The sequence below is a fragment of the Podarcis raffonei genome, chromosome 10 (assembly GCF_027172205.1).
Source record: "Podarcis raffonei isolate rPodRaf1 chromosome 10, rPodRaf1.pri, whole genome shotgun sequence".
Lineage (NCBI taxonomy): Eukaryota > Metazoa > Chordata > Lepidosauria > Squamata > Lacertidae > Podarcis > Podarcis raffonei.
In genome coordinates, this window is record NC_070611.1 from 59,315,464 (window position 1) to 59,343,297 (window position 27,834).

The window sequence follows — 27,834 nt, forward strand, 5'->3', positions numbered from 1 at the left end:
AATTTGCATCCCTTTGCATCCCTATGTAAGTGTCCATTTTGTATAAAATCTTGCTATTCACAACTAGTAAAATGAAATTTAAAGATTATAAGGAAGAATGAAAACAGAGCTTGCACTATGATTTGTAGCTTGCTACAAATGTGTGCACATTGTGCCATGAAGTCAGTGCAACACAGGCTGCACTATTCAAGAGACATAGTCTGCCTGTTTTCATAAGCAGTCCATGCCCAAGAGGGCCTCTTGTAGGAATACTATCAAGGCTCTGTAGGCTTCACTGGACCACTGGACAACTATACTGAACAATGTGCAAATATGTTGTCTTTTGCTTCTTTCATTCCATGTCCAGGCAAACATAGAAAACACTCCTCTAGGAAGCTAGGCTAGTAAATACAAATTAATAATTGGAGGTCAAAGGGTTTTGTAAACAACTTGTTTGGTGCACACAGCAATAATAATTACAGGTTTCTTTCCATTTTTCAAGCCGCTACTGGCGTAGATGGAATCGGTTCTGCAGACGGAAATGTCGAGCTGCTGTCAAATCCAATGTGTTCTACTGGCTCGTGATCTTCCTTGTGTTTCTTAACACCCTCACAATTGCCTCTGAACATTATAACCAGTCAGAATGGCTCACTGAAGTCCAAGGTATGGAGGATTCTGTTTTGTTAAAAAATAATGCTGTGTTTTATTTATGAGAGTGTACATAATATTATAGTTAATTGAAATTTTATTTATGTGTGCAGATAAACTGAACTTAGTGTTCAAAAAGTAAAACCATTTAATTGTATAAGCAGCACCGCAACCCCAGTCGGCCATGACTGGACCTAAAGGTCAGGGGTCCCTTTACCTTTACCTTTTTACCAGGCCAGGGAAAAATACAAAATATTAAAAACTACCTTCTCAAAATATTCTCTATTCTGCTCCATGGTTCTTATGATTATTTTCTGGCCAGCTAGCATAGGGAAGGGAGAATATGAACAGGCACTAAGGTGCCTCTATATGCAGCCCCATGTTCCAAGAGCATAATAGTATAATTAATCCATTAAACTAATCAAATAATCGGGTCCCCAGTGCTCTGTGCAACAATACAAACAAAAGAGGCAGACTATGTTGAAACATCACAACTATGTAATACGGGGATGGGGAACCTCTGACCTTTGGGCTTCATGTCACCTCAGAGGCTTCCCATAAGGCCCCCAGGGCTCTTGCTCCTTGAACCAGCTCCCTGATTCTGGACTTATCTCCCGATTGTGGCAGGAGAGGGGAAAGCAGCAAATTGCAGATGCTGGGTGCCTGATCTGGATGGGTGTCTGGTATGAGAGTAAAGAGACTTTAACCCTTTCCCCCTAACTGTGGTCTCTGATCCAGGTCAGGCCCTTGTGCCTGTAATTTTCATTGCCCAAAATGATCTGTTAAAAGTCATGTTAAAAGCTATTTGCATTTGGGAGGGAAACAACTACTGTTTCCAGTAGTGGTTTTTCACCAGTGGAAATTTCAATGGGGTGTGGGTTGGTGTGTAAGAGAATGTGGGGTATTGGAATGCAGCAGGGTATTGGAATGCAGCATCAGATGTGTGGTAGAATTCAGCTGCTGAATTTTTCTGAGTAATCAGAAAAGGGAAACAAGAATAGAGATTAAACACAATTATTCTAAAATTCAAATATTGAGTTTGGACATCAAGGGTTACATCTTGTTCTGTTCTTTTCAGATTTAGACCCACTGAAATTAATGGGCCTAAGCTAGTCATATCCATTAATTTCTATGGGTGTGCCCTCTGTCTAACTAACATTGGCTACAACCCTAGGATTTGTTATCAACATTTGAAAAGTTGTCCAAAATGTCTGTAAAAACAAAACACAGGTTAAAAGTTCACAGTAATGAATTGCTGAAGACAGCAGTTGCAAGGGATAAAACCTAATTTGAAGATTTCTGATCTTCTTACAGTCTTTCTGTTATATTTGTCTTTTAGTGCCACTATAATGATCATTATTTGTCTATTTATTTTTATGAGACACTGCCAATAAGGTACTGCTGGCTCTTTTCACGGCTGAGATGCTCCTGAAGATGTACAGCCTGGGTCTTCAAGCCTACTTTGTCTCTCTCTTCAACCGCTTTGACTGTTTTATTGTGTGTGGTGGAATCCTAGAGACCATCTTGGTGGAAACAAAGATCATGTCACCACTGGGTATCTCAGTGCTGAGATGTGTGCGACTGCTAAGAATTTTTAAAATCACAAGGTATTTCTCTCCCCACCCCACCCCCTTAATTTTTATATTTAATGGAGTTCATGCAGCCAAAGGGAAATTGCTCATTTCTGTGTGGAAAACTTGTGTGCAATAATGTCTTAGGCAAATATAACTTTCTGGAATCATTTTTTACCAGTTATTCCATCCCTGACTCTCCCTTCTTGCCATGTGTATGTGGCAGTTTAGATAATATATATCATTATTTGTTTTGTTTACAGACTGTCGTATAACAAAGTTCCCAAATAATAATAAAAATAGCTAGTAACAAGAAAGCTAATAAATTATAAAGTACAGCATAAAAACAGGTGCAGAGAGTCAGAACAAAGTCTTCTCCTGGTGCCAAAATGGCATTATGGTAGGCACTAAGTGAGCATTTCTGGGGAAGACAATCCATAGTTGAGGCACCTTCACTCAAAAAGGCCCCCTCTCCCATAGCTACACTTCACTTGGTGTGGGGCATTTGGAGAAGGGCCTCTGAAGATCTCAGGTTTCAGGTAGGTTCTTCTGAAGAGAGGTATCCATCTAACTACAGTCGTACCTTGGTTCTCAAATGGAATCCGTTCCGGAAGTCTGACTTCCGAAAACATTCGAAAACTAAGATACGGCTTCCGATTGAGTGCAGAAGCTTCCTGCACTCAATCGAAAGCCACAGAAGCCACATCGGACATTTGGCTTCCAAAAAAAGTTCACAAACTGGAACACTCACTTCCGGGTTTGTGGCGTTTAGGAGGCAAAATGTTTGAGTCACAAGGTGTTTGAGAACCAAGGTATGACTGTACTCTGATTCCTAGTCATAAAGTGCCTTTAAGATCAAAACCAGCACCTTGAATTGAATCAGGCTCAGAAATGGACTGAGAGTCAGTGAAGCACTGTTGTGATATACCGTACTTGTATTGCCTGGTCCCAGTTAGCCATCTTGCAGACGTATTCTGAACTGACTGATATTTCCAGACCATTTTCTATAATGATCCCGCATACAGTGCATTGCAGTAGTCCTCTTTCCCTCCAGCATTTCATAATCATAAGATATTTTGATGAAGATTCTCATGACAATGATGAAGATTCTCGTAACCATTTGCGCGGCTCAACTCTATCTTCATTATATGACTCTTTCCTTAGGAACCTGTCTATTTTAAGTTCACCACTAGAGGGCTGTCTCCGGGTGCTCTCATTATTATTGCTGCACCAGGTTAAAGATTTATTTTAAACCAGACTTTTAATGAAAATTATTGATGAGTTTTTACCTGCCTTCTCTTTTAGATTCTGTTGAATTTTATTGTGGTGTTTTATCTTGTAGTTCTAGTGGTGTTTTATTAGCTGTCATTAGGGTTCTTATATATTTTGCACTCTTCTTTTATTGTTAGCTGCCTTGCAAATTTTAATTGAAAAGCGTGGTGTAAGTGTTTAAAACATATAAATAAATTGCACAAGGGCTGAAAGTTATCAAGATAAATTTGAATTCTGCTTTGTGGGATTGGCCTAGTATAAACATTATGATGACCCCACCGCAATTCCCCAGAAACCAAGAAGTCTGGTCCCCTTCATCCAAGAATGAGCACACACAAACCAGATTTTCAACCAATCTGGCTTTGATTCCAAACTGTTTTCCCATCTGTTCTTGTTGGTTTTCACTGAGCTGATCTCTTCAGTGAGGTATTCTGGCTTGCTTTGAACAGCTGTGAGTGTTGTAATGAGGTTGGCTAGAATGTAACTTACTGAAGCAGCACCTACTAATTGCTGTATATTTATAACACTTTTTGAAAAGTAATCTTCCCGGCATGCTAGGTGCAGAAGTGGTGGAGGACTTGTGTGTTTTTCACATGTGGCCATAAAAATGCTCATTAACTGCCGTAGGTCACATTATCGTAGGGAAGCTCATGAATGGTTCATTTCTTCACAGGCTGTTTGGAAAAGGCATGTTTATAGACACCATACAGCCTGCCTGAAGGTGATACCTGATGCAGATGAGCAGTATCTGCTTTGGACAGAAGAAATGTAACCACCTTTCTTTTGGCTCTTCAGGTATTGGAACTCTTTGAGTAATTTGGTGGCTTCCCTGCTCAACTCTGTGCGCTCCATCGCCTCCCTGCTGCTACTTCTCTTCCTCTTCATCATCATCTTCTCCCTCCTAGGGATGCAGCTCTTTGGGGGCAAGTTTAACTTTGATGAGATGCAAACCAGGAGAAGCACATTTGACAACTTTCCCCAGTCGCTGCTCACTGTGTTTCAGGTATGGCTTTATTTGATTTATTTACGTAAATGGCGGTAGATTCAATGACAGTGTAACATGGTGAATAAAGCTCTTGTGCCGATAAAAATGATAATAAACATTCATTAAAAGCCAGTTGGAGTTAAAAATAATAATTTTGCAGCATTTTCTAAAAGCCAAAGGTGGGCCTTCTTGGGGACATGCTTTTCATAACAAAGAGGCCACCTCTGAGAGGTTCTATAGCTTAACATCTCATGGAGATCTTAATATAGGAATGGGCTTGTTATAGGGAGAAGCACTCTTGGGAGATGCTGAGGTCAAGTTATTTAGTTACCGTATTTTTCGCCCTATAGGACGCACTTTTTCCCCTCCAAAAATGAAGGGGAAATCTGTGTGTGTCCTATGGGGCGAATGCAGGCTTTCGCTGAAGCTTGGAGAGCGAGAGGGTCGGTGCGCACCGACCCCTCTCGCTCTCCAGGCTTCAGGAAGCTATCAGCAAGCCTGGGGAGCGCGCGGGAGTTCCCACAGGGCTCCCTAGGCTGCGGATAGCAGCCTGCTTCCCAGAGCGCGGGGCGTGCTGGAAGCAGAGCGCCCGGCGCTTCGGGAAGACATCTGCAGCCTAGGGAGCCCTGTGGGAGTTCCCACAGGGCTCCCTAGGCTGCGGATAGCAGCCTGCTTCCCGGAGCGCGGGGCGTGCTGGAAGCAGAGCGCCCCGCGCTTCGGGCAGACATCGAGCAGCCCCACAAGCTCTGGGGACAGCGGGGAGGCAGAGCACCGCCATCCCGCTGTTCCCCGACCTGGTTTGGATTCCCCAACCTGGTTTTGGGAGGGAAATAAAGGAATTTTTTCCCCCCTTTATTCCCCCCCCCCCCGAAAAAACTAGGTGCGTCCTATGAGCCGGTGCATCCTATGGGACGAAAAATACGGTAACAACGTTGTTGGGGCTACTTCAAACCTATAGAAGCAGCATGTGATACAATTTTGGAGGGCTGTACCATTTTAGACTAATGCTGTGAGATCTCATAAAAGACTCCCTGTTGTTAATAATCTGCACAAGAGATGCATTCAAGCATAGATTTCTGGTGTAGAAAGGAGATAACATGTAGAAGTATTCAAATCTGCAGTTCCCAACCTGAAGTAGTACAGTTCTTACTAGGGATATGCAGCAGCTTCAGATGAACCCTAAGTTGAATCAGGGGACTGGGGGTGGGGTGAACTTGCCCTGTGCAACCAGGATCTCTGTGAAGCCTCCTGTGTAAAAAAAAAAAGTGATTTCAATGTTACTATACTATACTGGTTGCATCCTTCCTGTTCAGCTAGCTAGCTAATGTAAAACAGGCACACCAGAACTTAGTTTGCAAATCACTGTGAGTTCTGTGCTTTTGTTGTGGGGCATACTAAGGCTTTTTGATTTTCAGATAGTTACAGCTATCCACCAGTACAGGGACAGTTTCAGAGATGATTCAGAAATTGCTATTAGAACATCACACTCTCACTGGGGATGCCACAAACACCTGCAATATGATTATTCACACTGCAGTATTTTCCTACTTCTCCTCCCCATCATATTTTATATTGCCCCAGGAAAGAGAGTCTTGGTACGGTGCTGCTAATGTGCCTGTTCTAGACTGTGCTCATTATGCCTATAAGAGCACATCAGATGTTAACATTAAATCTACTTTTCAGCTGTGTTCCCAGTCAAATTTTAAACGAGTCCTTAGTGTGTGATATCTATGTCACAGGTGTCACAGAGAGCCTACAAGACATTTGTAATGTGAATTAATATGCAAAGACAAGCTACTGTACAGATGATGGATAAAGATGCCCGTTCCTGCATGGCAAATGCCAAGGCACTTCCCCTCCATAACCCACATTAAGAATGGCAGTTGCAGCACATGTTAGGGAGGGCTTCTTTAAGATAGAATTTTGTGTTCTCTCTAACAGATTTTTTTGCAGGTTTTCTGCAGGCTGTCTAACATTGTGTGTCCCCCTATTGGTGGGAATGTGTCATTTAGATCCTGACTGGGGAGGACTGGAATTCGGTGATGTATGATGGGATCATGGCTTATGGCGGCCCCTCTTTTCCAGGAATGTTGGTCTGTATTTACTTCATAATCCTCTTCATCTGTGGAAACTGTATCCTTTGCTACTACCTTTGTGTTCTTTGACAACTGGACAGCATTAGAGGTTGATATGGTTGGGCACATGCTGAGGTCCATGACTACTGCTAACAAGCTTCTTGGCCCCTAGTGCTCTTCTCCCTCACTACCTGCACCTGCTTCCTCACCTAACTTTTCATTTTGACTGAGTATGTCATTCTCTCACCTGCTTCTTCAGGAGGGATAGACGGATGAGTGAGTAGAGACAATAGGGAGGACAGCAAAGAGATATTTGGTACCTTAAAGAGAAATACATTTTTGTTACCTAAATTTTCATGGATCAGTACTCACTTTTTCTGATGCAAGTAATGTTGAGGAGCAGAGCTGAAGATATGCAGTTAAAAGAATCGAAAGCAGGTGCAGCCCACAGTAATGATAGCAATGAGCAGGTGACCTCACTGAGGGCATATTGCAGGATCTTACTAATTCAAATCCTGAAGCTGGCACTTAAGTAGTAAGACCCTGCCACTTACTACAATTTAAAAAATAGCAAAAGGAAAGGAAAGGAAGATTTTTGAAGTACAAAAAAAGAACCATGTTATAATTGTTTTACTGAGTATGCTTACATTAATATACTGAAAAAGTGAAGTTTTTCTTACAAAAGTGGGTATTTTAAAAAATGGAAATTTCTTTTAAAAGAAATCTATCTTAAACTATAAGAAATAATATGAAGAATTGCAGCATTCTATGTATTTCTAACTAGTATGGCAGCATAGCGTTCAGCTTTCTTACACTGATCACACACGTCTTCCGAAAAGCACCAAATTAGCACCATATGTGGACTAACACATGATGATTTTCAGATATGGTGTGTAAGATTGTGCATGTGTTCCATATGCAGCTGATTTAATATTTGAATATTTGAATATTAATAACACATGATGAGTTGTTAAACAATTGTGCACATTTCCATTGATGTGCCAAATTTACAAGAATCATTTGCAGATCTGGAGCATGTGATATTGTACAGGGGTGGGTGGGCCATATTTCTGTGGACAATTTTCTAATAGATCAAAATTTGGTTATGGACCCACTAAGATGGCATGGACTGGCTGGATGCAGAGGAGTGGTGGGAGGCACCTGCCAAGGAACCCCCAAGGAAAGAAGGCTCTGATCCAGGGATTGGTAGTGGCATGACAATGAGTGGTCAGAGGGAAAAGAGGGAGGAGACGGGGTGGGGGGTATCAGAAGCTGAGGAGGTGACAGGGTTTAGTGAGCAGGAAGAGTCTGTGGCAGAGAGCAGTCCAGAACAGAGGCAGAAGAGGAGGCTAGAGAGGGGAGCCAAGAGGCAGAGATGAGTCAGCCTACTGAAGAAGCTGGGGGGGGCTCCCCCTCCTCCTGTGACCAGTTTTTCTCCCCTCTGGTCTTCTAGAACCAGAAAAGGTATGAAAAGGATGGAGCAGAAACAGAAAGGGCATCAAGGGTCTCAGATTGCTTGGAAAGGGCCAGGGGAAGAGGAAACTTAGGAAGCTGTGAGAAGGTGGGGACCTTCAGCCCTTGCAACTGCCTCATTGGGGCAAGAACTACTGGGAAGGGTTGCTATACTCACTGGCCCTGGCCTCCTGTGCTGTTTTGTTTCTTTGAATAAAGAGAGTTAGCTTTACTGACATGATATTAGTTATTGTTGACCTGTTCCTGACACCTGCCCTGACACTATCTAGCCAACTCTCAGAACAATATGGCCAGAACAAAAACAGGAAAGTGAATGCAATGGCATGTTGTAGGTCAGGGGTAAGGAACCTCTGGGCTATGGGCCTGATTAGGCCCATCAGGCCTCCTCATTAGACTCACAAGGTCATTTCATCCAAGCCACGGCCACCAGTCTTACACCTGACATCATATAAGGATCAGGTGTGGGACAGATAAAGGCGGGGCTTGAACAAAAGGGGCTTTGAAGCCACTGCAGGTCAGCTGATCAATGGTGCCTGTAAAGCCATTTGTGCAGAGCTTCCCCCATGCCAACACTCAGTTGATTATCAATGCTTAGGAAGTGCTGCACACTTTTCTGGCCTGCAGTTTGATTTCAACCTCTGCAGGGAAAAATGGACCCCCTGACATCAGGTGATGGACAGGTAGGTGGTCCCACTCACATGTCAAACTTGGCATGCTGGTCTGTGTGGAGCTAAGCATCATTCCCACTGGTCAGATCTGGTTTCCAACCTCTGTAGTTGTGGCTGCATCTAACCATGTTTTCTTTAATAAAACATGCAAACAGACATCTTGCTGAATGTCTTTTTGGCCATTGCTGTGGACAACCTTGCTGATGCTGAGAGCCTGACATCTGCTCAAAAAGAGGAAGAAGAGGAAAAAGAAAGGAAAAAACTAGCTAGGTAAACCCTTTGTTTCTAGTTTGGTATAAAACAATGCCCCTAGATGGTTCTTGAGAGTAAAGGCATGTCCAATCAGCCACATTTTATATCCCTGGTTTAGTATTGTAACTTACAGGTAGGATAAAAGTAGATTATCTTTCCCTTCTGTGTTCATTCTGATAAGCCAAATATTCAAATGGCAGAGTTGACACTGGTACTGGTCAACCATGTTGGCTCACTAGAGACTAGTGCTTCCTGTGGCTTGGTTTTAAACATCAGAGAGGCAGAAACCACTCAGTGCCCAAAATTAATGCTTCTGTGCATGTGTGTCTCAAAATTTGGTGGTTTTGGTTGTTATATGTTATTCAGTCAGCATCTATTAATCTTTCAAATTCTGTGGAAGCTTCCATCAATGAAAAAGCATCCATAAAGGGGGTGGAGAGAGAGAAAAAGAATGAAAATAAGTTTCTTTCCTCCTCTACTCCCTGAAAAGCCCCTCTGGAAAATGGGGGCCATTCTGAACTACGTGGGGTGGGGCATGGGAGCTGCAGAGGGGAGGGGAGCATGAGAAGCTTTTCTTCCATGAACTTCCTTAAATTACCTTAGGCTGCAAACCACTGTATTTTTGAAATTCTCTTATTATATAGTTAATGGCATCTCGCCAGCTCATCTTAATGAGAGGCGAGGTCTGTGTTAAAATAGAAATGAAATGGTTCAGCAGGTTGCCTAGGAGGGTCCTCAAAGCCATCCCTTTTCATACTTTAATGACCTCCTATGAGAAGGCATTCTTTTCTTCTCACAATACCAAATTCTTCTCCATGAACATGAAACAGACATTGTTCATTGGAGTTTCAAGATTTGGGGGGGGGCAGCGATAATAAAGGAGATAGGGGAACACCTCTGCCTCACGTTCCTGTCAGAATTGTACCAAGTGCTTGTTGACATGATAAGCTATGCACTAGTCATGGGAGTCTGTAACAGAAAACACCATTCCATATTTTGCGAACATTTGCATTTCTCTTTTTTGCTGAATTATTAGGACTGCTAGTCCTGAAAAGAAACAGGAGCCTGAGAAGCCAGCTGTGGAGGGGGAGACAAAGGAGGAGAAAATTGAACTGAAATCGATCACTGCCGATGGAGAATCTCCACCTTCTAATAAGGTCTGCTGCTTGTTACCTTCCAACTTGCTTTGCCGAATCATATTTATGAATGACTGAATCAATAAAATGGGATGGATGAATAAAGCAAGCTCTATTATGGTTTTCCCTTCTTTTTGTCAGAGCAATGTAGATGAATATCAGCCTAATGAAAATGAAGAAAAGAATCCTTATCCTACTACAGAGACACCAGGTAATTCACTGCTGTGCTCACTTTTTTCCCTCCCACTAGCACAAGAAGCTGAAACTTAAAACACCGAAGGCAGTTCCAGCTGCATCACAGATAGATCCATATCACCCAATAAAAGATAACCAGCTGATAATTGTACTTGACAGGATGGAATCATCTCTTTAGTTCTATGGAAATAACAGGCATTTGCCAGATCCAGATGGGAGACATTCCTAGATTGAGATGATGCCTCCTACTGGAGGATCAGACAGGGTCATTTCAAGCCTGTTGCCTCCTCTCCAAAGGGAGGGGTCATCTTTCTAGCCAGACCAACCCTGCCTGTGGTTGGTGAAGGCTAGGTTCTTGTGTACTCTTGCTGTCAGCCAGTTTTTTCTGTCCCTAACGTCTCTCCTTTTCTTGTGGTGCTATTACTTGGATCTATGAGTGTTTTGGTTTTGGTGTTTTCTCCTCTCTGTGTTTATTTTTCCCTTGACTTTTTTGTTTCTGTTTCTGTCTTTTCCTTCCCTGGTTGTTGTGCTTTCCCTCCTCTCCTCATTGTTGTCCTTTCTGAGTGGTGTGGAGGAAGGGGAGAATTTCTTTGGATCTGGTGGGTCTTACTAGATCCTGGAAGGCGTTGTACCTCTGATGGGGCAGTCTTTGGGCACTGGAGTGCGGTGGCATGTCCACTAACAAGCAGGAATGCCGTTTTGTTTTCTCTTGTTGCTTGAAGCAGCTGTTTTCCTCTGTGCCTTTTTCCCCGGATGGTCTACAATAATCAACCAGCATGGCCATCAGTGTTAAGACTACTCCCACTGTCAGGCTGGTGATTGCCCAGTCATTTGGTGGTTCCTGGCATTGTTGTGATCCCAGCTATATAACTAGCAGGTACACTAGTGCCTGGAAGTAGGGTTCTTACTGCACACTGTTGACAAGTGGTTTAGCATGCTGAAATTGTTTCCCATTTTTTTCCCCTGAGGTTATGGGAAACTGTATTTTTTATGGCTTTATCTCTACTTTATGTGGGCTCCTGCTATTATGGTTTCCCAACAGTGGACTTGTCTGACTGTAGAACTTCCTTGGCTAAGAGGTCTCTGTGTTTGAACCCATCTTTGTAGCTTTAGACCAGCAATGCATACATCATTACTACAGAAACTCCTGGTGTCTTTTCTTGGGAAGGGAGAATTCCCTTGTTTTTTCTCCTGGGTCAGGAAGTTTACTTTCCAGGAGATTCAGAGAGGTTGAGTATTCCTTGCAGTTTAGTTCTGAGGGAGGGGAGAGGAAGGACCCCTTCTACAAAGTCTTACAAGCACCATAAGAAGAGCAGGGGGCAGCAAATTCTAGTTCTGTGGGATCCCCTCCTCCTCCCCTTTCTTCTAGGGCTGTTTCTTGAAGTCAGTCCAGGTCTCATGCTAGGAAATGTGTGTTGGAGACTGAGGCTGTAGTTGCTGGGACAGCTGGCATAAGAGAGTCAGGAGCTGCTGGTCCTGAGGCTAGAAGGAAGTATCAGCAGGCAACTCTGGTGGTGAGCTCTGAAGCCCCTTTTTCTTATATGGATCCCCCCCATTCCCCCTGCCCCCCTGAGAGGAAGGGTAGGTGAGGAAGGGCTGGAAGTAGTTCAGTCTGAAAGTATTTGCTTCTGATGTTTTTCTGGCCCTTTTGGCCAAGGCTCACAGGGTCCTAGAACTGACTTAGGAAGATCTTCATGTGCAGTCTTTCTCCTCTCAGTCCTTGGATGTGGGTACAAAGAGGGTCTTCCCTACTTCTTTGAACAAGCTCCTGCATGTATCCAAGAAAAACAGACACCAGAGCCATCTTAGACCTCAGCAGGCTCAGCAAATGTGTGGAGAAGAAATGCTTCAAAATGAAGACTTTGAGGTCCATCATGGCAGCACCAAGAAGGGGAGACTGGATGACCTTAACTGATGTCTCCATGTCTCAATCCAACCTTCCACTGGTGGTTTCTCCAGTTCACCTACAGTCAGGATCTCTACCATTACTGGGCATTGCCTTTTAGTCTCATTTGGCAATGAGAATCTTCACCAAGGTATTGATAGCACTGGGCCCATTTCCACACCAGAGGCATTTGCAGTCATCCATATCTGGTCAACATTCTGATCTATACTCCATCTAGGGGACAGGTTCTTCAAGTGACCATGGCAACAGTCTCCTGCCTGCATGACCTAGGGTTTGTGATTAATGTGAAGAAGAGTGCCCTCTCTCCCACTTAGTATTGGGCACACCTTGGGGTTTGTCTGGACACAAACTAGTTCTCCATGTGTCTGACATTAGAGTGAGTGGCAGCACTTCATCTTGCCCTGGGCACTGCTTTAGTGGATCTGATAGCTTGGTGTCATGTTTTGACTTTGTGTCATGGACTCAGTTGCACACTCGGTTACTGCAAAGACCATTAACAGAACCTCACTGCAGTGAGGCATCATTTGCAGGTGGAAATCCTATTGACAGTGAAGAAAGAACTGGTCTAATGACTGACTCCATGGCACCTAACTGTGGATGTGTCTCTGGAGGAGCCTTCCCAATTGGCGCTCATGACTTGTATATCTGCAGTTGAGGAACTTCTCTAGTTAATAAGGCTACTCAAGAGGTGTGGACCACTGAATAAACACAGTTCAGTATCAATGGAGTTGGACCCAAGCAACTGGAGATGGACATCTGGGGCCATCGCCTTATGGTCAGGATGGATAAGCCATCTGCCAAAGCTCACATCAGTTATCAGTGAGATGTGAGATTGATGGTGGAGACGGATACACTTCTGAGATGAGTAGAGCAGCATTTACTCAGCTTGAAGGTAGAACATTTAGCCAGAGTGGACAACCAGACAGCAGACTGGTTGAGCCAGGTATCAACAAGGGAGGCCAAGTGGCAGTTAAAACCCCTGGTGTTTTGTTTAGTAGTGCACTGTTTGGATCAGTCAATAACAGATCAGTTTGCTTCATAGAGCAATGCCCAGCTCGATACCTTTCTCTTGTTTTCAATCTCTGGGACCATGGGGTGTGGATGCTTTAGAGATTGAGTGACCTCTGGGGTTGCTATATGCCTTTGCACTGTTTAATGCAGAAAATGCTTAAGAAGGATCATCTGTGTAGGCTAAGGTGATCCTGACGGCCACTTACTGGCCAAGAAGGCCTTGGTTTCTGCACCTGGTGAATTTGGCAGTGCAGGATCCTTTAATATTGCCAGTTTGGGAGGACTGAGCAGTGTACTGGCTAATCTTGAAGGCCCACCTTTGTCTGCTCACCCTCTTTGTAAAAGATTTATTAAAGGTGTGGCACTTGTTGCTCCTCCACTTGTCCATAGATTTTTTTCTTGAAAATTGAATTCGGTGCTCTCAGTTCTTATGGGACCTCTTTGAGATGATGGCCACTTGCACTCTGAAATGGTTGACCCTTAAAGTCATATTTTGGGTGGCTATCACCTCAGCCAGATGTATTGGAGCTGGAAGCTGACCCCTCCATTTTATTTTACGTCCTGATAAAGTGGTTCTTTGCACAGACCTAGCTCTCACGCCTAAGGTGAACTCCATTTTTCTTAAGTCACAGGAAGTGAACTTATCTTTGTTTGGTAAGAATCCTTCCTACTCCCAATAATGTGAATAGCATACTTTTCCCATTTTTAACTCAAGAGGTCATTCAATTTCAGGAAGTGTGAGTAGCTGTTTCTGTCTTATTTGGGCTTCTCTGTTGGGGGAATAAATTTCTGTTTGAAGATCCAGATGGAAGACATTATGCACACCTCTCCTTCCCCTGCTTGCATTTGGCAGGGAGGGAACTAGGTTATGGATTTGCCTGCTTTGTCACATACTGTTAGGGCTTCCTTTTCCATCTTAGGGCATTATCTTCTGGGGGTGGTGGAGTAAGGGGTTCCTGTGTTGTTTCTGGCAGTTCAGTTTCTGTTCTTTGTCTATGTCTGGGTTTTTCTGTTTTTTCCTGTGAGTCTTTTTCAGTTAGGCTCAGGGTTTGTGGTTTGCCAGTCGAACAGTCGATTTGGGGTTGAGGAGTTGTCTATGCTTTCTAGAGAGGTGACTCCTCCCCCTGGAGAGGAGGCAAAATGCTTGAAAGGACCCTTCCTGATACTCCTGTAGGAGACGTCATCTGAGTCTAAGAATGTCTTCCATCAGGATCTTAAGAAATTCATGGTAAGACAAATTTCCATTTTTATTATACAGTATTGTATGTTATAGTCGCGGCTATATGCAATCTGTGTTACAGCTGTGAGCAGCCACTGGTATGTCAGGTTTTACAGCCTCACCAGCTGAAAATTAAGCAGGTCTGTATATATCTGCTTAATTTACATGTCTTTTCTTGTTTCTCATAGCCAAGGGGATGGAGCAAAAACCTTGCTGCCTACCCACTGGAAAGGCAACTGGGGGTCTACTCAGTTGGGTTTGTGGGAAGATAATGTGAATTGCGTTATATACCATGACTCCCTTTCTGCGATGAGCTCGTTGTACATGCCTGATATTGCTCAGTTGCAGGATTTAATGGCTTTCAGCGTTTTTTCAAAGGTGCCATTTTAGTGCTACCTAAACACTGGTGTGCCAGCCAGTGGATTAATTCAGCCACTGTGTACGGAAGTTGTATGAATCATTCCTGAATCAGTATGGTTTCGTGGGCAGGACGTTTGACTCGGAAACATACGCAACTATGAACTTGTTTGGTGGCCTTGGATAAACCACTGTCTGCAGTAGCAGTTGGTAGGATAGGGTGGGCTGTGCTATTTCTCTGGCTTCTCATTATCAGTGTTACTGCTGGTTATCAAGAAGGAGAGAAGCAAGGCAACAGGGAGGCTGGTGTGGTGCAGGCACAGCAGTGGAAGCACTGTGTCTACACCTCACCGACTTCCTCACTCCCTTCCCCACTCGATAGCAGGCTGCAACCATAGCACTGGGAAGCAAAAAACAAACAAACACATTTTGGCCCATTACCTCTGACCGCTACTCACTATATGTCTCAGTACTTCTGACTCCATCTCTGAAATGAGAATGAGAGTGGCTTGCTTTGTAGGGGAGTTTTAAGTATGAATCTTGTCTTTGTACATTATGTATTTTCACCTCTTAAAAGCTTTAAAGAAAACCTCAATAGTTACCAAAACATATTCTAAGTCTGCCATGCATGAAATATTTGTCTCAGGACCAAACTAGGTGTTACATGCAATTCTGAGTTATTTCCTTCCGCATTTTTCTTGCTTATTTTTGCTGTTAACAAAACTATGGTGGAAGTCTGGAAAACAGCAGGGAATGGAGAGGTACTCTAACCTTTTCTCCTCTAACTTCAATTTTCCAGCTTAAAATAATCTCTCTAGGCCACAGCTTCCCCTGCAAGGAAAAACATAATGGGTGGTTTGGAGCTGGAAAATATAGAACCAAAGAATTGTAGAGTTAGAAGGGTCCCCAAGAGTCATCTAGTCCAAACCCTTGCAATACAGGAATCTCAGCTAAAGCACCCGTGACTGATGGCTTTTCAACCTCTGCTTAAAAACCTCTAAGGAAGGAGAGTCTACAACCTCCTGAGGGAGATGTTCCACTGTCGAACAGCTCTTACCATCAGAAAGTTTTTCCTGGTGTTTAGTCAGGATCTCCTTTCTTGTAAATGATTTAGGGGGTGGGGGTGGCGTTAAACACCAAGGCTGCTTTGTAGTGTGTCCCTAAGATATTTGCTTCTGAGGCACAGCATCTGGGGGGTTGCCCTATATATTTGCATGTAATTTCCCCAATCATGTATATTTATTCCTGTTTGCGTATCAGCTGCTCTGTGATCATTGAACATGTTGGACTCCTTATTAGCAAACCAAACCTGTGGCACTGCAGATGTGAATAATGTTTTCTCATATCACCCATCTGGAACAGCATCTGACTTTAGACCTCTTCTTGTACTCTGTCTGCATGCAGGTGCTCTTGTTAAGCCAGGCTTTTGCTACATCCAGACAACTCTGGATATCATTATTTTTATCCTGCATCAGCTATTTCAAAGCATTTTTTAAAATCTCAAGTCTTATTACCAAAGATTCTTTTCCAGATACCACCAGCCAATCTTCTAGAAATCTCTCATAGTCACCAAATCCCTCAAAACTGTTATTTTATCTGCTGCTTCAATGAGATCAATTCCTTTCTTCAACAATGTTTTTCAGCCTGCCCAACCAGATGGAAAGAGTACTCAAAGCACTCTTGGGCTTGCCTATCGGAAGGTTGGCAGTTCAAGTCCACCCAAGAGGGTGAACTCCTGTTGCTCTGTCCCAGCTCCTGCCAATCTAGCAGTTTGAAAACATTCCAGTGTGAGTAGATAAATAGGTACTACTGTGGCAGGAAGGTAAACGGTGTTTCTGTGCACTCTGGCTTCCATCACGGTGTCCCGTTGTGCCAGAAGCTGTTTAGTCATGCTGATCACATAACCTGAAAAGCTGTCTGCCGACAAACACCAGCTCCTTTGGCCTGAAGTGAGATGAGTGCCGCACCCCATAGTCAAGTCTGCCTGGACTTAACCATCCGGGGTCCTTTGCCTTTTACCTGCCCTGCTGAAGTTGTGGATAGACAAGTTTGGTTCACTGGAGTCCTTTTGGGGGGTTTTGTGGTAATGGGAATCCTTACAAATAGGTAACTAGACAGTCTTTGACTATAACTACCTTGCCCATCTGCAAGCTTTTGAGCAGGTTTCCCCATCTAAATTATGTCCAGGAAGGTGTTTCTCAGCTGATATTCATAGTTCAGCAACAGGACAGATGCTGCATGACATGCTTGCTTGCCATGGTCAATTATGGGTGCTTTGCTGTTGCAATATCTTCTTCTTTCGCAATCACTCGTGGCTGAATAAGGTTGTCTTCCATGAACACTGTGTCAACAGTGGAGGCCAATTCTGGATCCACATGTCCTTCCACAGTGGGGACATAGGCTTTTGGATGAGAGTTGATCACGGTGAGGGTTTGTCAAACATACCTTCCTCTTAGCTCGTTTCTCCTTTTCACCCTGAGTTTGTGCTTCTTCAAAGTCCATGACACCTTTGGTAAAGGCTGTTGGTAAAACCTCCCTGAGTGTTAAGATCTGCTTCAAAGGTGCTGGTCATTGACTTGTCGATTTTGGAGTATATACTAGGAGAATGTAGCTCCACAGTTGTTGAATTCACTTCCCATTGAGCTTTGCCAGCCTCACCCCCACCCTCCACCCCCATCAGCTTTTAGAGGTGGTTGAAAAGCATTTTGGGATTGATTTTAATTTAGATCTATATTTTAATTATTTGCTGCATTTTAACTGATATTTATTTTATTGTAATTTTATTGTTGTTTTCTTCTTTTATTTGTAAAACTTCCTTGGGAGAACTTATTCTTAAAAGCAGGATACTTAAACTAAGGACTTTTGCAGTAGAACCTCTGGCATGCTGCTCTCTCAACCAGCGCTACAGCTTGCTTAGATAATGTAACTGCTGGCTTGACTGTCAGCTTCTCCCATTGTAACATTTCACTGCAGGTGGCTTGAAGGTGGTATATCAACTCACCAGCACAGCAGAGAGCTGATGACACAAGGCACTATTTGATTTCCACTAATTCTTACCAATCTTCTGACTCTGGCTCCTCCATCCGAGTAACTCATTGCTCAGGTATAGGCTGAACAGTTCTCACACTACTTGTGTTGGAGTTTTCACCCACCTTCAAGACTGCCTACCAGTTTCCAGGCTCAACTATCTATCAGATCAATACTTGCTTTTCTCAAGACTGCCAGCTCTGACGTAAAGCTTACCCACTGAGAATCTAAGAGGAGTGCAGTGGGCATTTGTATCATTGGCCAATTTATGACATGTCTTCAGGGCTTAGGTATGTAAATGCAGCCACAGTTGAGCTCTCCATGGTAGCTGCTGCTTGCCTAGAAGTTTCTCCACTTGCATCTTATCAGCACCCACCTCTCATACCTCCAGGATTGGGATGAGGCTGAGCAGGTCCAGACCCATCATGCACTTCATTCAGTTTTTTATAAGCTCACGTTGCCCCAGTTTTCACATTAATCTTCTTTGCGCTACCTTTGATGTCTCAGCTTCAGACTGCAATGCTGCTCCAGGCATCCCCCAGCGGCTGGCCCTCCAGGCACTCATTATGCAACTCTTCAACCTGCCTCTTGGCTCTTGCAACCGCCACTAAAGAGATCTGCTATGCTGACAAGCTTCTTTTCAGCAAGAGAATCATGATGATGATGATGTATTCAATTGGAGTAGACAGAGTACTAATTTTACAATCTAGTTTACAGGCAAATTAAAGAGTTTAAGCTCTATAAGTACATACAATGAGGATGAAAGCCAGAATGATGCGAAAACCTGGAAGATAAACTCAGAGCAAAAGTAAACATTGAAAAGGCTCCATCAATATCATTATCATCATTATTAGTCAAATGTACTGCACTTCTAAGTTCCAAAGGGCTTTCCAGGCTTTCCCTTGTTCTCCTTTATTTAAGGAAGGCAATTGTGTTTTTAATATATAGGAATCATCAGAGAGAGTAGATTCTGGGTTGAATAAAGATTAACCGTAGGTATCCAAGGCTCATTTATTTGTGAAGGAAATTTTTATATTGCCATCTACCACATGTTCTCAAGGCAGGTTCCAATAACACCTTACTGTGCACTTACTTTTAAAAAATCATTTAAAAATCCCTTTATTTGATAAAGACCATTTAATTACTGTTGTTCAGGGGCTCAACAAAAGAAAAATGTCTGCCCCTGATATTGGAACCCATTTGGCATTGGTGTCTATCTGATCTCAAGGACAAGAGAGTTTCAAAGCTGGATCACTACCATGGGAAGAGACTGTTCTTGGTTCTAGTCAGTAAAGGTAAAGGGACCCCTGACCATTAGGTCCAGTTGTGGCCGACTCTGGGGCTGCAGTGCTCATCTCGCTTTATTGGCCAAGGGAGACGGCGTACAGCTTCTGGGTCATGTGGCCAGCATGACTAAGCCGCTTCTGGCGAACCAGAGCAGCACACGGAAACGCCATGGGTTAAACCACAGAGCCTAGGACTTGCTGATCAGAAGGTCGGCGGTTCGAATCCCCGCGACGGAGTGAGCTCCCGTTGCTCGGTCCCTGCTCCTACCAACCTAGCAGTTTGAAAGCACGTCAAAATGCAAGTAGATAAATAGGTACCGCTCTGGCGGGAAGGTAAACGGCGTTTCTGTGTGCTTCCCCCCCCTTTCTAGTCAGTAGGTACCTGTTAATGGTGGTTCTATCAACAGGGCCTCCCTTGCAGATATCAACAAATGGGTAGGCCAATTTTGAGAGAGGCACTCTTTCAGGTAGTTGTGTTCCGAGTCATTTGGGGCATTATATATCAAAGCCAACTTCTGGGATTAGCCTCTGTGACATATAGGCACCCAGTGCATGTGCTTCAAAATTGATTTATATGTGCTTGGGCTGCCATCCTTGTCAGCACCTTTGCATCTGTCTTCCAGTCTCCAAACCAAATTCAAGGGTAGCTCTCTGTAGAGCACATAGCAGTAATCAAGCCAGGAAGTTACTAGGCCATGGATTATGGTGGCTAGGCTATTCCTGTCCAGCAGCAGCCAGAGCAGGCAACAGGCACTCTGCACCCCACTAGCTATCTAAGGTTCTGGTAACAAGGTGGAATCAATGAATGCTCCCAACTATGCGCTTGATCCTTTAGGGCAGGGTTATCCAAACTTTTGTCTCCAGCTGTTTTTGGACACTTGGCTTTTAAAGAAGAGACAATATATGAACACAGAATAATCATAAAAATGAGATAGTAAAGGAAAGCTTGCTTAAGGATTGCTGTTAGGATGTCAGTTCAAACAATTAAACACAGCTATTGTTTTGTATCATCTTTTAGTTTTTCTGTTTATCTAGATAATTACCTTAATGGCACCTGTGGAGTGTGTGCGTGTGCAAGTTTTTAAGCATATTACTGTTGTTCTGTTCACAAACACATTAGACTTCTGGAGGTGCTTGAAATCCTCAAAGTATTTTTCCGAACCCTCCCTGTATTCCCACAGGCCATCCAGGGCCCCTTCTTGCAATTTCTTCCTTGAAGGATAGTCTCAGATCTCCACAGTGCCTGGAGCTCTCATTTTTAAGAATTTGTTTCAAGAGTTTTAGTTTTTAATTCTTCTGCCTTGCCTGAATTCTAAACAAGCAACAAAATGAAGAATTTATTTCCATCTCTTTTTAGGGAAAAATGGCCATTCCACCTGGTGTTGTGTGCCCTATTCACATTTAAGGGCAGGGGGTAGAGACCAGGTCAGGTGTTAACTCCATGCATAGATTCACAGAGGTGGGAAAAACCAATGCCCAATTTGCCCCAAAGCATTCTTCACAGCATTATTATTATATTTTCTTCTCATTATTATTATCAAATGATTACCTATGCTTCACCCTAAGATTCCAGGGTAAGTTACAACAATTTAAAGTAGAACATTAAAAACAGTTTAAAAATTACAGTTGAAGATCCTAAGAACTCTCTTCTGAAAGTATTAGAAAAAATACAGGAATTTGGGTAAGTAGCAGGTTTTAAATTAAATAAAAATAAGACAAAGCTGCTAGTCAAAAACCTATCACAATCGGATAAAAAAGAATTATATCAAATCATAGGAATAGAAATTCATAAAAAAGTTAAATATTTAGGAATCTGCCTTACAACCAAGAACATTAATATCTTTAAAGATAACTATGAAAAGATTTGAAATGAAATAAAAAGGAATCTAGAAATATGGGTTAGAATGAATTTATCATTATTAGGAAGAATTACAGGGATTAAGATGAACATATTGCCAAAATTTTTGTTTTTGTTTCAGTCAGTGCCGGTAATAAGTAACACAGCGTGCTTCAAGAAATGGCAAAAGGATATCTCAAAATTTATATGGCAAGGGAAGAAACCAAGGATAAAATATAAACTACTTACTGACATTAAAGATAGAGGAGGATTTTCCCTTCCAGACTTTAAATTATCCTATGAGGCTGCTTGTGTTACTTGGATCTGGGATTGGATTAAATTAGAAAATATGGATATGTTAGATCTTGAAGGACATGACAACAGATTTGGATGGCATGCGTACTTGTGGTATGATAAAGGGAAAGTACGCAAAAGATTCTATAACCACATAATTAGGAGATCACTTTTAAAAGTATGGGAAAGATATAAAGATTTACTAGAACAAAAGCCCCCTGGTGGCTGTCTCCAACAGAAGCAACCTCAACCTATTAAAAAAATAAATAGGAAACTTTACTATGAATCAGCAGCATTCTGCTGGTTGAAAGACTGGCTGCTTCTTGAGAACACAGACATTTTGGACCTAGAAGGTTTTAACAACGTTTTTGGATGGCATGCATATTTGTGGTACGACAAGGTTAAAGCACATAAAGCATTTAAAAACCATGTTGTCAGGAAAGCATTGTTCAATGTCTGGATAAGATACAAAGATTTACTGGAAAATAAAACCCCAAGGTGGTTGTCACCAATGGAAGCAAAGGCTCAGAAAAAGCTCAATATGGAGGTCAAATGGTCGAAATATTGGGAAATATTGGAACAAGAAGGAGACAAACTGAAATTGCTGAGTTTTGAGAAATTAAAAGATAAAGTACGAGACTGGCTTCATTATTATCAAATAAGAGGGGCCTATAATTTGGATAAAAAAATTGGCTTCCAGGTGGAAAAATCAAAATTGGAAACAGAACTGTTAGATCCCAAAACTAAGATACTTTCAAGAATGTATAACTTGCTGTTAAAATGGAATACGCAGGATGAAACGGTTAAATCTGCTATGATCAAATGGGCACAAGATATTGGTCACAACATTATGTTTGCTGACTGGGAACAGTTGTGGACCACCGGTATGAAATTTACGGCATGTAATGCCTTAAGAGAGAATATTATGAAAATGATTTACAGGTGGTACATGACACCAGTCAAGCTTGCAAAAATATATCATTTGCCCGATAATAAATGTTGGAAATGTAGAGAAAATGAAGGTACATTCTTTCACCTTTGGTGGACGTGCCCAAAGATTAAGGCTTTCTGGGAGATGATATATAATGAAATGAAAAAGGTATTTAAATATACCTTCCTGAAGAAACCAGAGGCCTTTCTCCTGGGCATAGTCGGCCAATTGGTGCCAAAGAAGGATAGAACTTTCTTTATGTATGCAACAACAGCAGCAAGAATACTTATTGCAAAGTATTGGAAGACACAAGAGTTACCCACCCTGGAAGAGTGGCAGATGAAAGTGATGGACTATATGGAATTGGCGGAAATGACTGGCAGAATCCGAGACCTGGGAGAAGAGTTGGTGGAAGAAGACTGGAAGAAATTTAAAGACTATCTGCAGAAACACTGTAAAATTAATGAATGTTAAAATGAAGTTGGATTGAAAATAAGTGGCATTAGCAACAAAGTTAATAAGAATATGCAAAAATGAATTGATAATGGATGAAAATATAGAGTTATAATATGTTAAGATATAGAGTTAAGATAAACGAAAGAGGGTAAGGATTTGCTGATTTGATTATTTAAATGGGAATACAAAAAGGGGAGGTGTGAGGAGGCCAAGGAAACAAGCCAACCATAGAAGTAAAACGATTAAAACTTCTAACAGAGGTAAAATAATTTAAAAGTCTAATAAAAACAGCTATAAAGACGGCTGTAAAAAGCTATAAAAGGCTAATAAAGGTTTGTAATCCGGAGGGTTCACGAAGGAGAAGTTGTTACAGTCGCCATCTTGGGAGCCCTCCCCAAGTGATATCTAATGAGTTTAAAGTTACAAAAAACGGATTTGTTTTTAATTCTTTTTCATCTATTTGTTTTTTGTATTTTGTATTTTTATTCTTCTTTTCTCTTTTTTATGTATTTTTGTATGTTCTCTTTTTTGTATCTTTTTCTTTCTATATGACTCTTTTCTATTTTGTAAACTTATGTTCTTGTAAAATCTCAATAAATATTTTATAAATAAAAAAAAAAAAGGAAATAAAAATGGTTCACATATAGAGATCTCTTAATAGAAATAGAAGGGAAATTAAAATTGAAAGAATTTGAAGAGTTTTGAGAACATGTAAATGATTGGCTGCAGTATCATCAATTAAATTAAGTATTTAAAGAGGATAAAAAGAAAGGATTTAGTTGCACTTTATCCAGATTTCAAAGAGAAATCATAGGTGATAATACTAAATTACTGAAGAAGGTGTACAATATATTATTAGAGTGGGAAACTAAAGACGAGGAGGTAAAAATTTAGGACATAATATACAAATGGAAGATGGAAAGAAATTATGGAAAGTCAATTTAAAATTTATGGATTGTATAACTTTGAAACAGAATTATATGAAAATGATGTACCGATGGTATATTGTCCCTGTAAAAATGACAAAAATGTATAGAACAAGCTCCAATAAGTGTTGGGAATAATGATTGTATTGAATATAAAATTGTAAAACTTAATAAAAACTATTTTTTAAAAAAAGAAGATCCTCGGAGTCCCTTTCAACTCTACGATTCTACAGCTCTATGTAGAAGGATTTAATAGCATCCTGATCAACGCAGAAGAAAATTCCTGTTCCCTGATTATTTATTCTCTTCTTTAGAGTCTACAGCATAATTAACAACAGACTTAGCCTAGATTTTATGAGGGAAATCAGAAACCTTTTTCTGATTAATAGTATTTAAAAAGTATAAACTTTGCCTTTCAGGAGAAGAGGAGGAGGAAGAGCCTGAGATGCCTGTTGGGCCTCGTCCACGCCCAATGTCCGAATTGCACCTCAAGGAGAAAGCTGTGCCAATGCCAGAAGCCAGTGCTTTTTTCATCTTCAGCCCCAGCAACAGGTATTTTGAGGTGGCTGTTTTGTTGTTACATTTGCTAACCATGAATAGCAGATCCAAAGTCATACTTCTGTAGTAGTCTGGGAGAGCATGTGTTTTGTGGTGTCCTTATTCTTTAGGATAAATATTTTCCATGCAAACCCACTGGAAATCTTCATGCTGTAGAGAAATGTCTTTCACTTGCATGAGCCTGGAAGACTTTTTATAAGAAGCAAATCATGAGGAAGATTTTGGAAATATGTAAAAGAAAAAACAAACTTACTAGTTAATAGGAACTGGACATGCTAGTTTTCTACATGGTGGGAATATGTTGCATGGAAAAGCATTTATTATTGTTGTTGTTGTTGTTACCTGCCCTGTACCGAAAACCCAACTAAGAGTATTTTAGAAACATCATTAAAAATGAATGATTTTGGGAAAGTCTCAGGCTTTAAATTAAATAAAGAAAAATCCAAATTAATAGTGAAAAACATGGGTGAAAAGAAAAGAGAGAATTAGAAATTAAAATCGAATTAAAAATAACAAATAAAGTTAATTACCTGGGCATTTGGATTACGAATAAAAATATAAACTTATACAACGATAACTTTGTAAAAAAATTGAGAGAAATAAAAAAAGATTTGGAGATTTGGGGGGGGTTTGAATCTGTCAGTGTGGGGCAGGATGTCAATACAGTGGTACCTCGGGTTAAGTACCGTATTTTTTGCACCAAAACACTCACTTTTTTCCTCCTAAAAAGTAAGGGGAAATGTCTGTGCGTGTTATGGAGGGAATGCCTACGGGTGGCATGCCTACGGATTTTCCTCCTCTAAAAACTATGTGCGTGTTATGGTCGGGTGCGTGTTATAGAGCGAAAAATACGGTACTTAATTCGTTCCGGAGGTCTGTACTTAACCTGAAACTGTTCTTAACCTGAAGCACCACTTTAGCTAATGGGGCCTCCTGCTGCTCCCGCGCCACTGGAGCACAATTTCTGTTCTCATCCTGAAGCAAAGTTCTTAACCTGAAGCACTATTTCTGGGTTAGTGGAGTCTGTAACCTGAAGTGTATGTAACCTGAAGTGTATGTAACCCGAGGTACCACTGTAATTAAAATGACCGTGCTGCCAAAGATGTTATTCTTATTCCAAACCTTACCAATAATTTGTGGAATCAAATGTTTCAAAGATTGGCAAAAAGATCTGGCTAAATTCATCTGGCAAAGTAAAAAACTGAGAATAAAATTCAAAATATTAACAGAAATCAGAGACAAAGGAGGTTTTGCGGTCCCACATCTTAAATTATATTATGAAGCAACATGCTTTGTTTGGCTCAAAGAATGGATAATATTAAAAAATACCAAAATACTTGACATAAAAGGGTGGGATAACGTCTTTGGATGGCACGGTTATTTGGGACAGAATAAAGTGAAAAACCACAGAGGGTTCCTTAATCATATAGTAAGGAAGGCCTTATACAAAGTTTGGGAAACATACAAAATAATTTTAGAACCCCAAAACTCCATGGTGCCTTTCACCAGTGTAGGCAATTGCCATCCACAAGAAGAATATGGGTGATAATTGGCCAGTGTATAAAGACTTATTAGAAGAACAAAATAATCAATTAAAAATGAAAAAATATGAATAACTTTAAAAGATTGGAATAACCTGGCTACAATACCATCAGCTAAACACAACTTTTGAAAAAGATAAAAAAAATGAATGGCTTTGAAAGTAAAATATCAGCACAAGAGAAGGGCATACTACAAGATAAAAGGAAGACACTATAAAAAATGTGTAGGTTACTTTTAGATTGGAATTTTAAAGATGAAGAAATAAAAGAAGTAATGATAAAGTGGGCACAAGATCTAGGCCACCACATAGAATTACAAAAATGGGATGAGTTGTGGAAAAGAAATCTAAAATTTACGGGATTTTATTTAATCAAAGAAAATTTCATGAAAATGCAATTTAGATGGTATTTAACCCCCTCAAAAATGGCCAAAATAAATATAAGTTACAACAATAAATGTTGGAGATGCAAAGGTCATGAAGGAGTTTTTTCCACATGTGGTGGACGTGTCCAGAAATCAAAAAAATCTGGGACACGGTCTACAAGGAGAAGAAAAAAATATTAAAGTTTACATTCAATAAAAACCCAGAAGCATTCCTACTAGGGATTCTAACAAATAACATTCCATGTGAAAAGAAGAATATTTCTCTATGCAGTAACAGCAGCTTAGGTGTTAGTGGCAAAGTATTGGAAGAGTGAGCGTATTCCACCAAGAAAGGAATGGCAACTAAAATTCTGTGAATACTTGGAACTCGCAAAAACGACAGAATCAGTAAGAAATAAGTTAGTAGATAATGTGAAAAAAGAGTGGGAATGCTTCAGAATTATTTGATGAAACCAGGTTCTACCTCTAAGATTTGATTGTGTTTGGAATAATTCCGTACATAGAGATACATTGCTCTCTCATACCAAGATGAGGAGAAAATATTAAATACAGGGGGGGAATTCAATCAAAATCAACTGTTATGAGGTAGATGGAAGTCCACAACAATTAAAATACGCAAAGAGATTCAGTCCATATGGAAAGGTATCATATATGAGAAATGCTACTATAGGATTGAATCTCATTGAATAGTATCGAATGGAAGAAACCTATATTGTTTTTGTCATTGTCTTTGTTTTGTCTTTGTCTGTTTCTTATTTCTTTTTTTATATGTAGAGATGTAAGGTTATTAAGTGATATTATTTGATTTATGTAGTGGTTATTAATGCATGTGTCTGTTATCTATGTATTTATTTCTATATTTGAAATAAAAAATAATACAAAAAAGATTCTCTCTCTCTTTGCAGGTTTCGGGTCCACTGCCACCGCATTGTTAATGATAACGTTTTCACCAACTTGATCCTCTTTTTCATCTTACTCAGCAGCATCTCTCTGGCAGCTGAGGACCCTGTCCGACATACCTCCGTTCGGAATCAAGTATGCCTCCCACCTTTCCTTGAGCCTTCACAGCTTGTTGAGAATGATGTTCAGCAGCCAGTTGAGGAAAACCTATCCAATCCCCACCCCTGCCTGCCCACTAGCTTCATGTTGGTACAGATAAATATAGCTATATCAGTCCATGCTATTGCAGACTGCACCCCAAATTCATTGATAAATCTCTACATTTAGATTGAATTACACAGTTGAAGCTATCACATTTTGACTCGCCATGATTTTATGTGGCTTCTGGCATTTGGAGTTTGTTTGGGCAAGATTTATGTGGTGGAAGGGAAGCAAGGAAATGAATGAATGAACAAATGGCACAGAGATGGCAAGCAGTGCAGGAATTTTGTAGAGCACTATAGCAAATTGTGAAGGCACTAAATACCATACTTTTCTGTGTATAATACGCTCCCGTGTACAACATGCCCCCTATTTTGGGGGACTCAAAATTAAGAAAATGGGGGTGCTTCCCAAAAGTTGTTGAGCTTTTTTGGGGGAGGATTGCACAGAAATATACACAGCAACCTTTCCTCTGTCTCATCACTGAAAACAGCAGCAAATGGAACGCCCAATTGCCGCAGAGACAACAAATCAACAGCCCTTGCAGCAGACACCAATGACAATCTCCAACTCGCGGCAGCAAGCTATCCCACGGCCCCACAATGCACTACCCATGTATAAGAGGACCCCTAATTTTGAACATGATTTTGGAATAAAAAAACATAGTTTTATACACGGAAAAGTACGGTACCCATATTCTGGTTACTAGAAGCTGTGCTACTTAATTCAGATACTTCAGTATATA

General features: G+C 41.2%; 1 protein-coding gene and 1 long non-coding RNA gene across 41 annotated transcripts in view; one reads left to right on the plus strand and one right to left on the minus strand.

Moving 5' to 3' along the window:
* CACNA1C (calcium voltage-gated channel subunit alpha1 C) overlaps positions 1–27,834 on the plus strand; it is a 522,932-nt gene that overhangs the window by 395,421 nt on the left and 99,677 nt on the right. For all 39 annotated transcript variants that reach the window (XM_053405792.1, XM_053405794.1, XM_053405791.1 and 36 more), the window contains 9 exons: positions 482–642; positions 2,009–2,234; positions 4,266–4,473; positions 6,468–6,588; positions 8,827–8,941; positions 9,960–10,080; positions 10,201–10,270; positions 23,924–24,056; positions 26,894–27,023. In XM_053405792.1, the coding sequence (XP_053261767.1) occupies positions 482–642; positions 2,009–2,234; positions 4,266–4,473; positions 6,468–6,588; positions 8,827–8,941; positions 9,960–10,080; positions 10,201–10,270; positions 23,924–24,056; positions 26,894–27,023 (1,285 nt within the window). The remainder of the gene's footprint in view (positions 1–481; positions 643–2,008; positions 2,235–4,265; positions 4,474–6,467; positions 6,589–8,826; positions 8,942–9,959; positions 10,081–10,200; positions 10,271–23,923; positions 24,057–26,893; positions 27,024–27,834) is intronic.
* Positions 558–21,404, minus strand: LOC128422173 (uncharacterized). Of its 2 annotated transcripts, XR_008332441.1 has the most exons (6): positions 21,147–21,404; positions 9,819–9,892; positions 8,702–8,892; positions 6,778–6,850; positions 5,606–5,703; positions 558–654 (listed from the first exon to the last, which is right to left on the minus strand). It is a non-coding gene; the product is annotated as an uncharacterized LOC128422173 (long non-coding RNA). The 2 variants fall into 2 exon arrangements; XR_008332442.1 differs by lacking the exon at positions 9,819–9,892.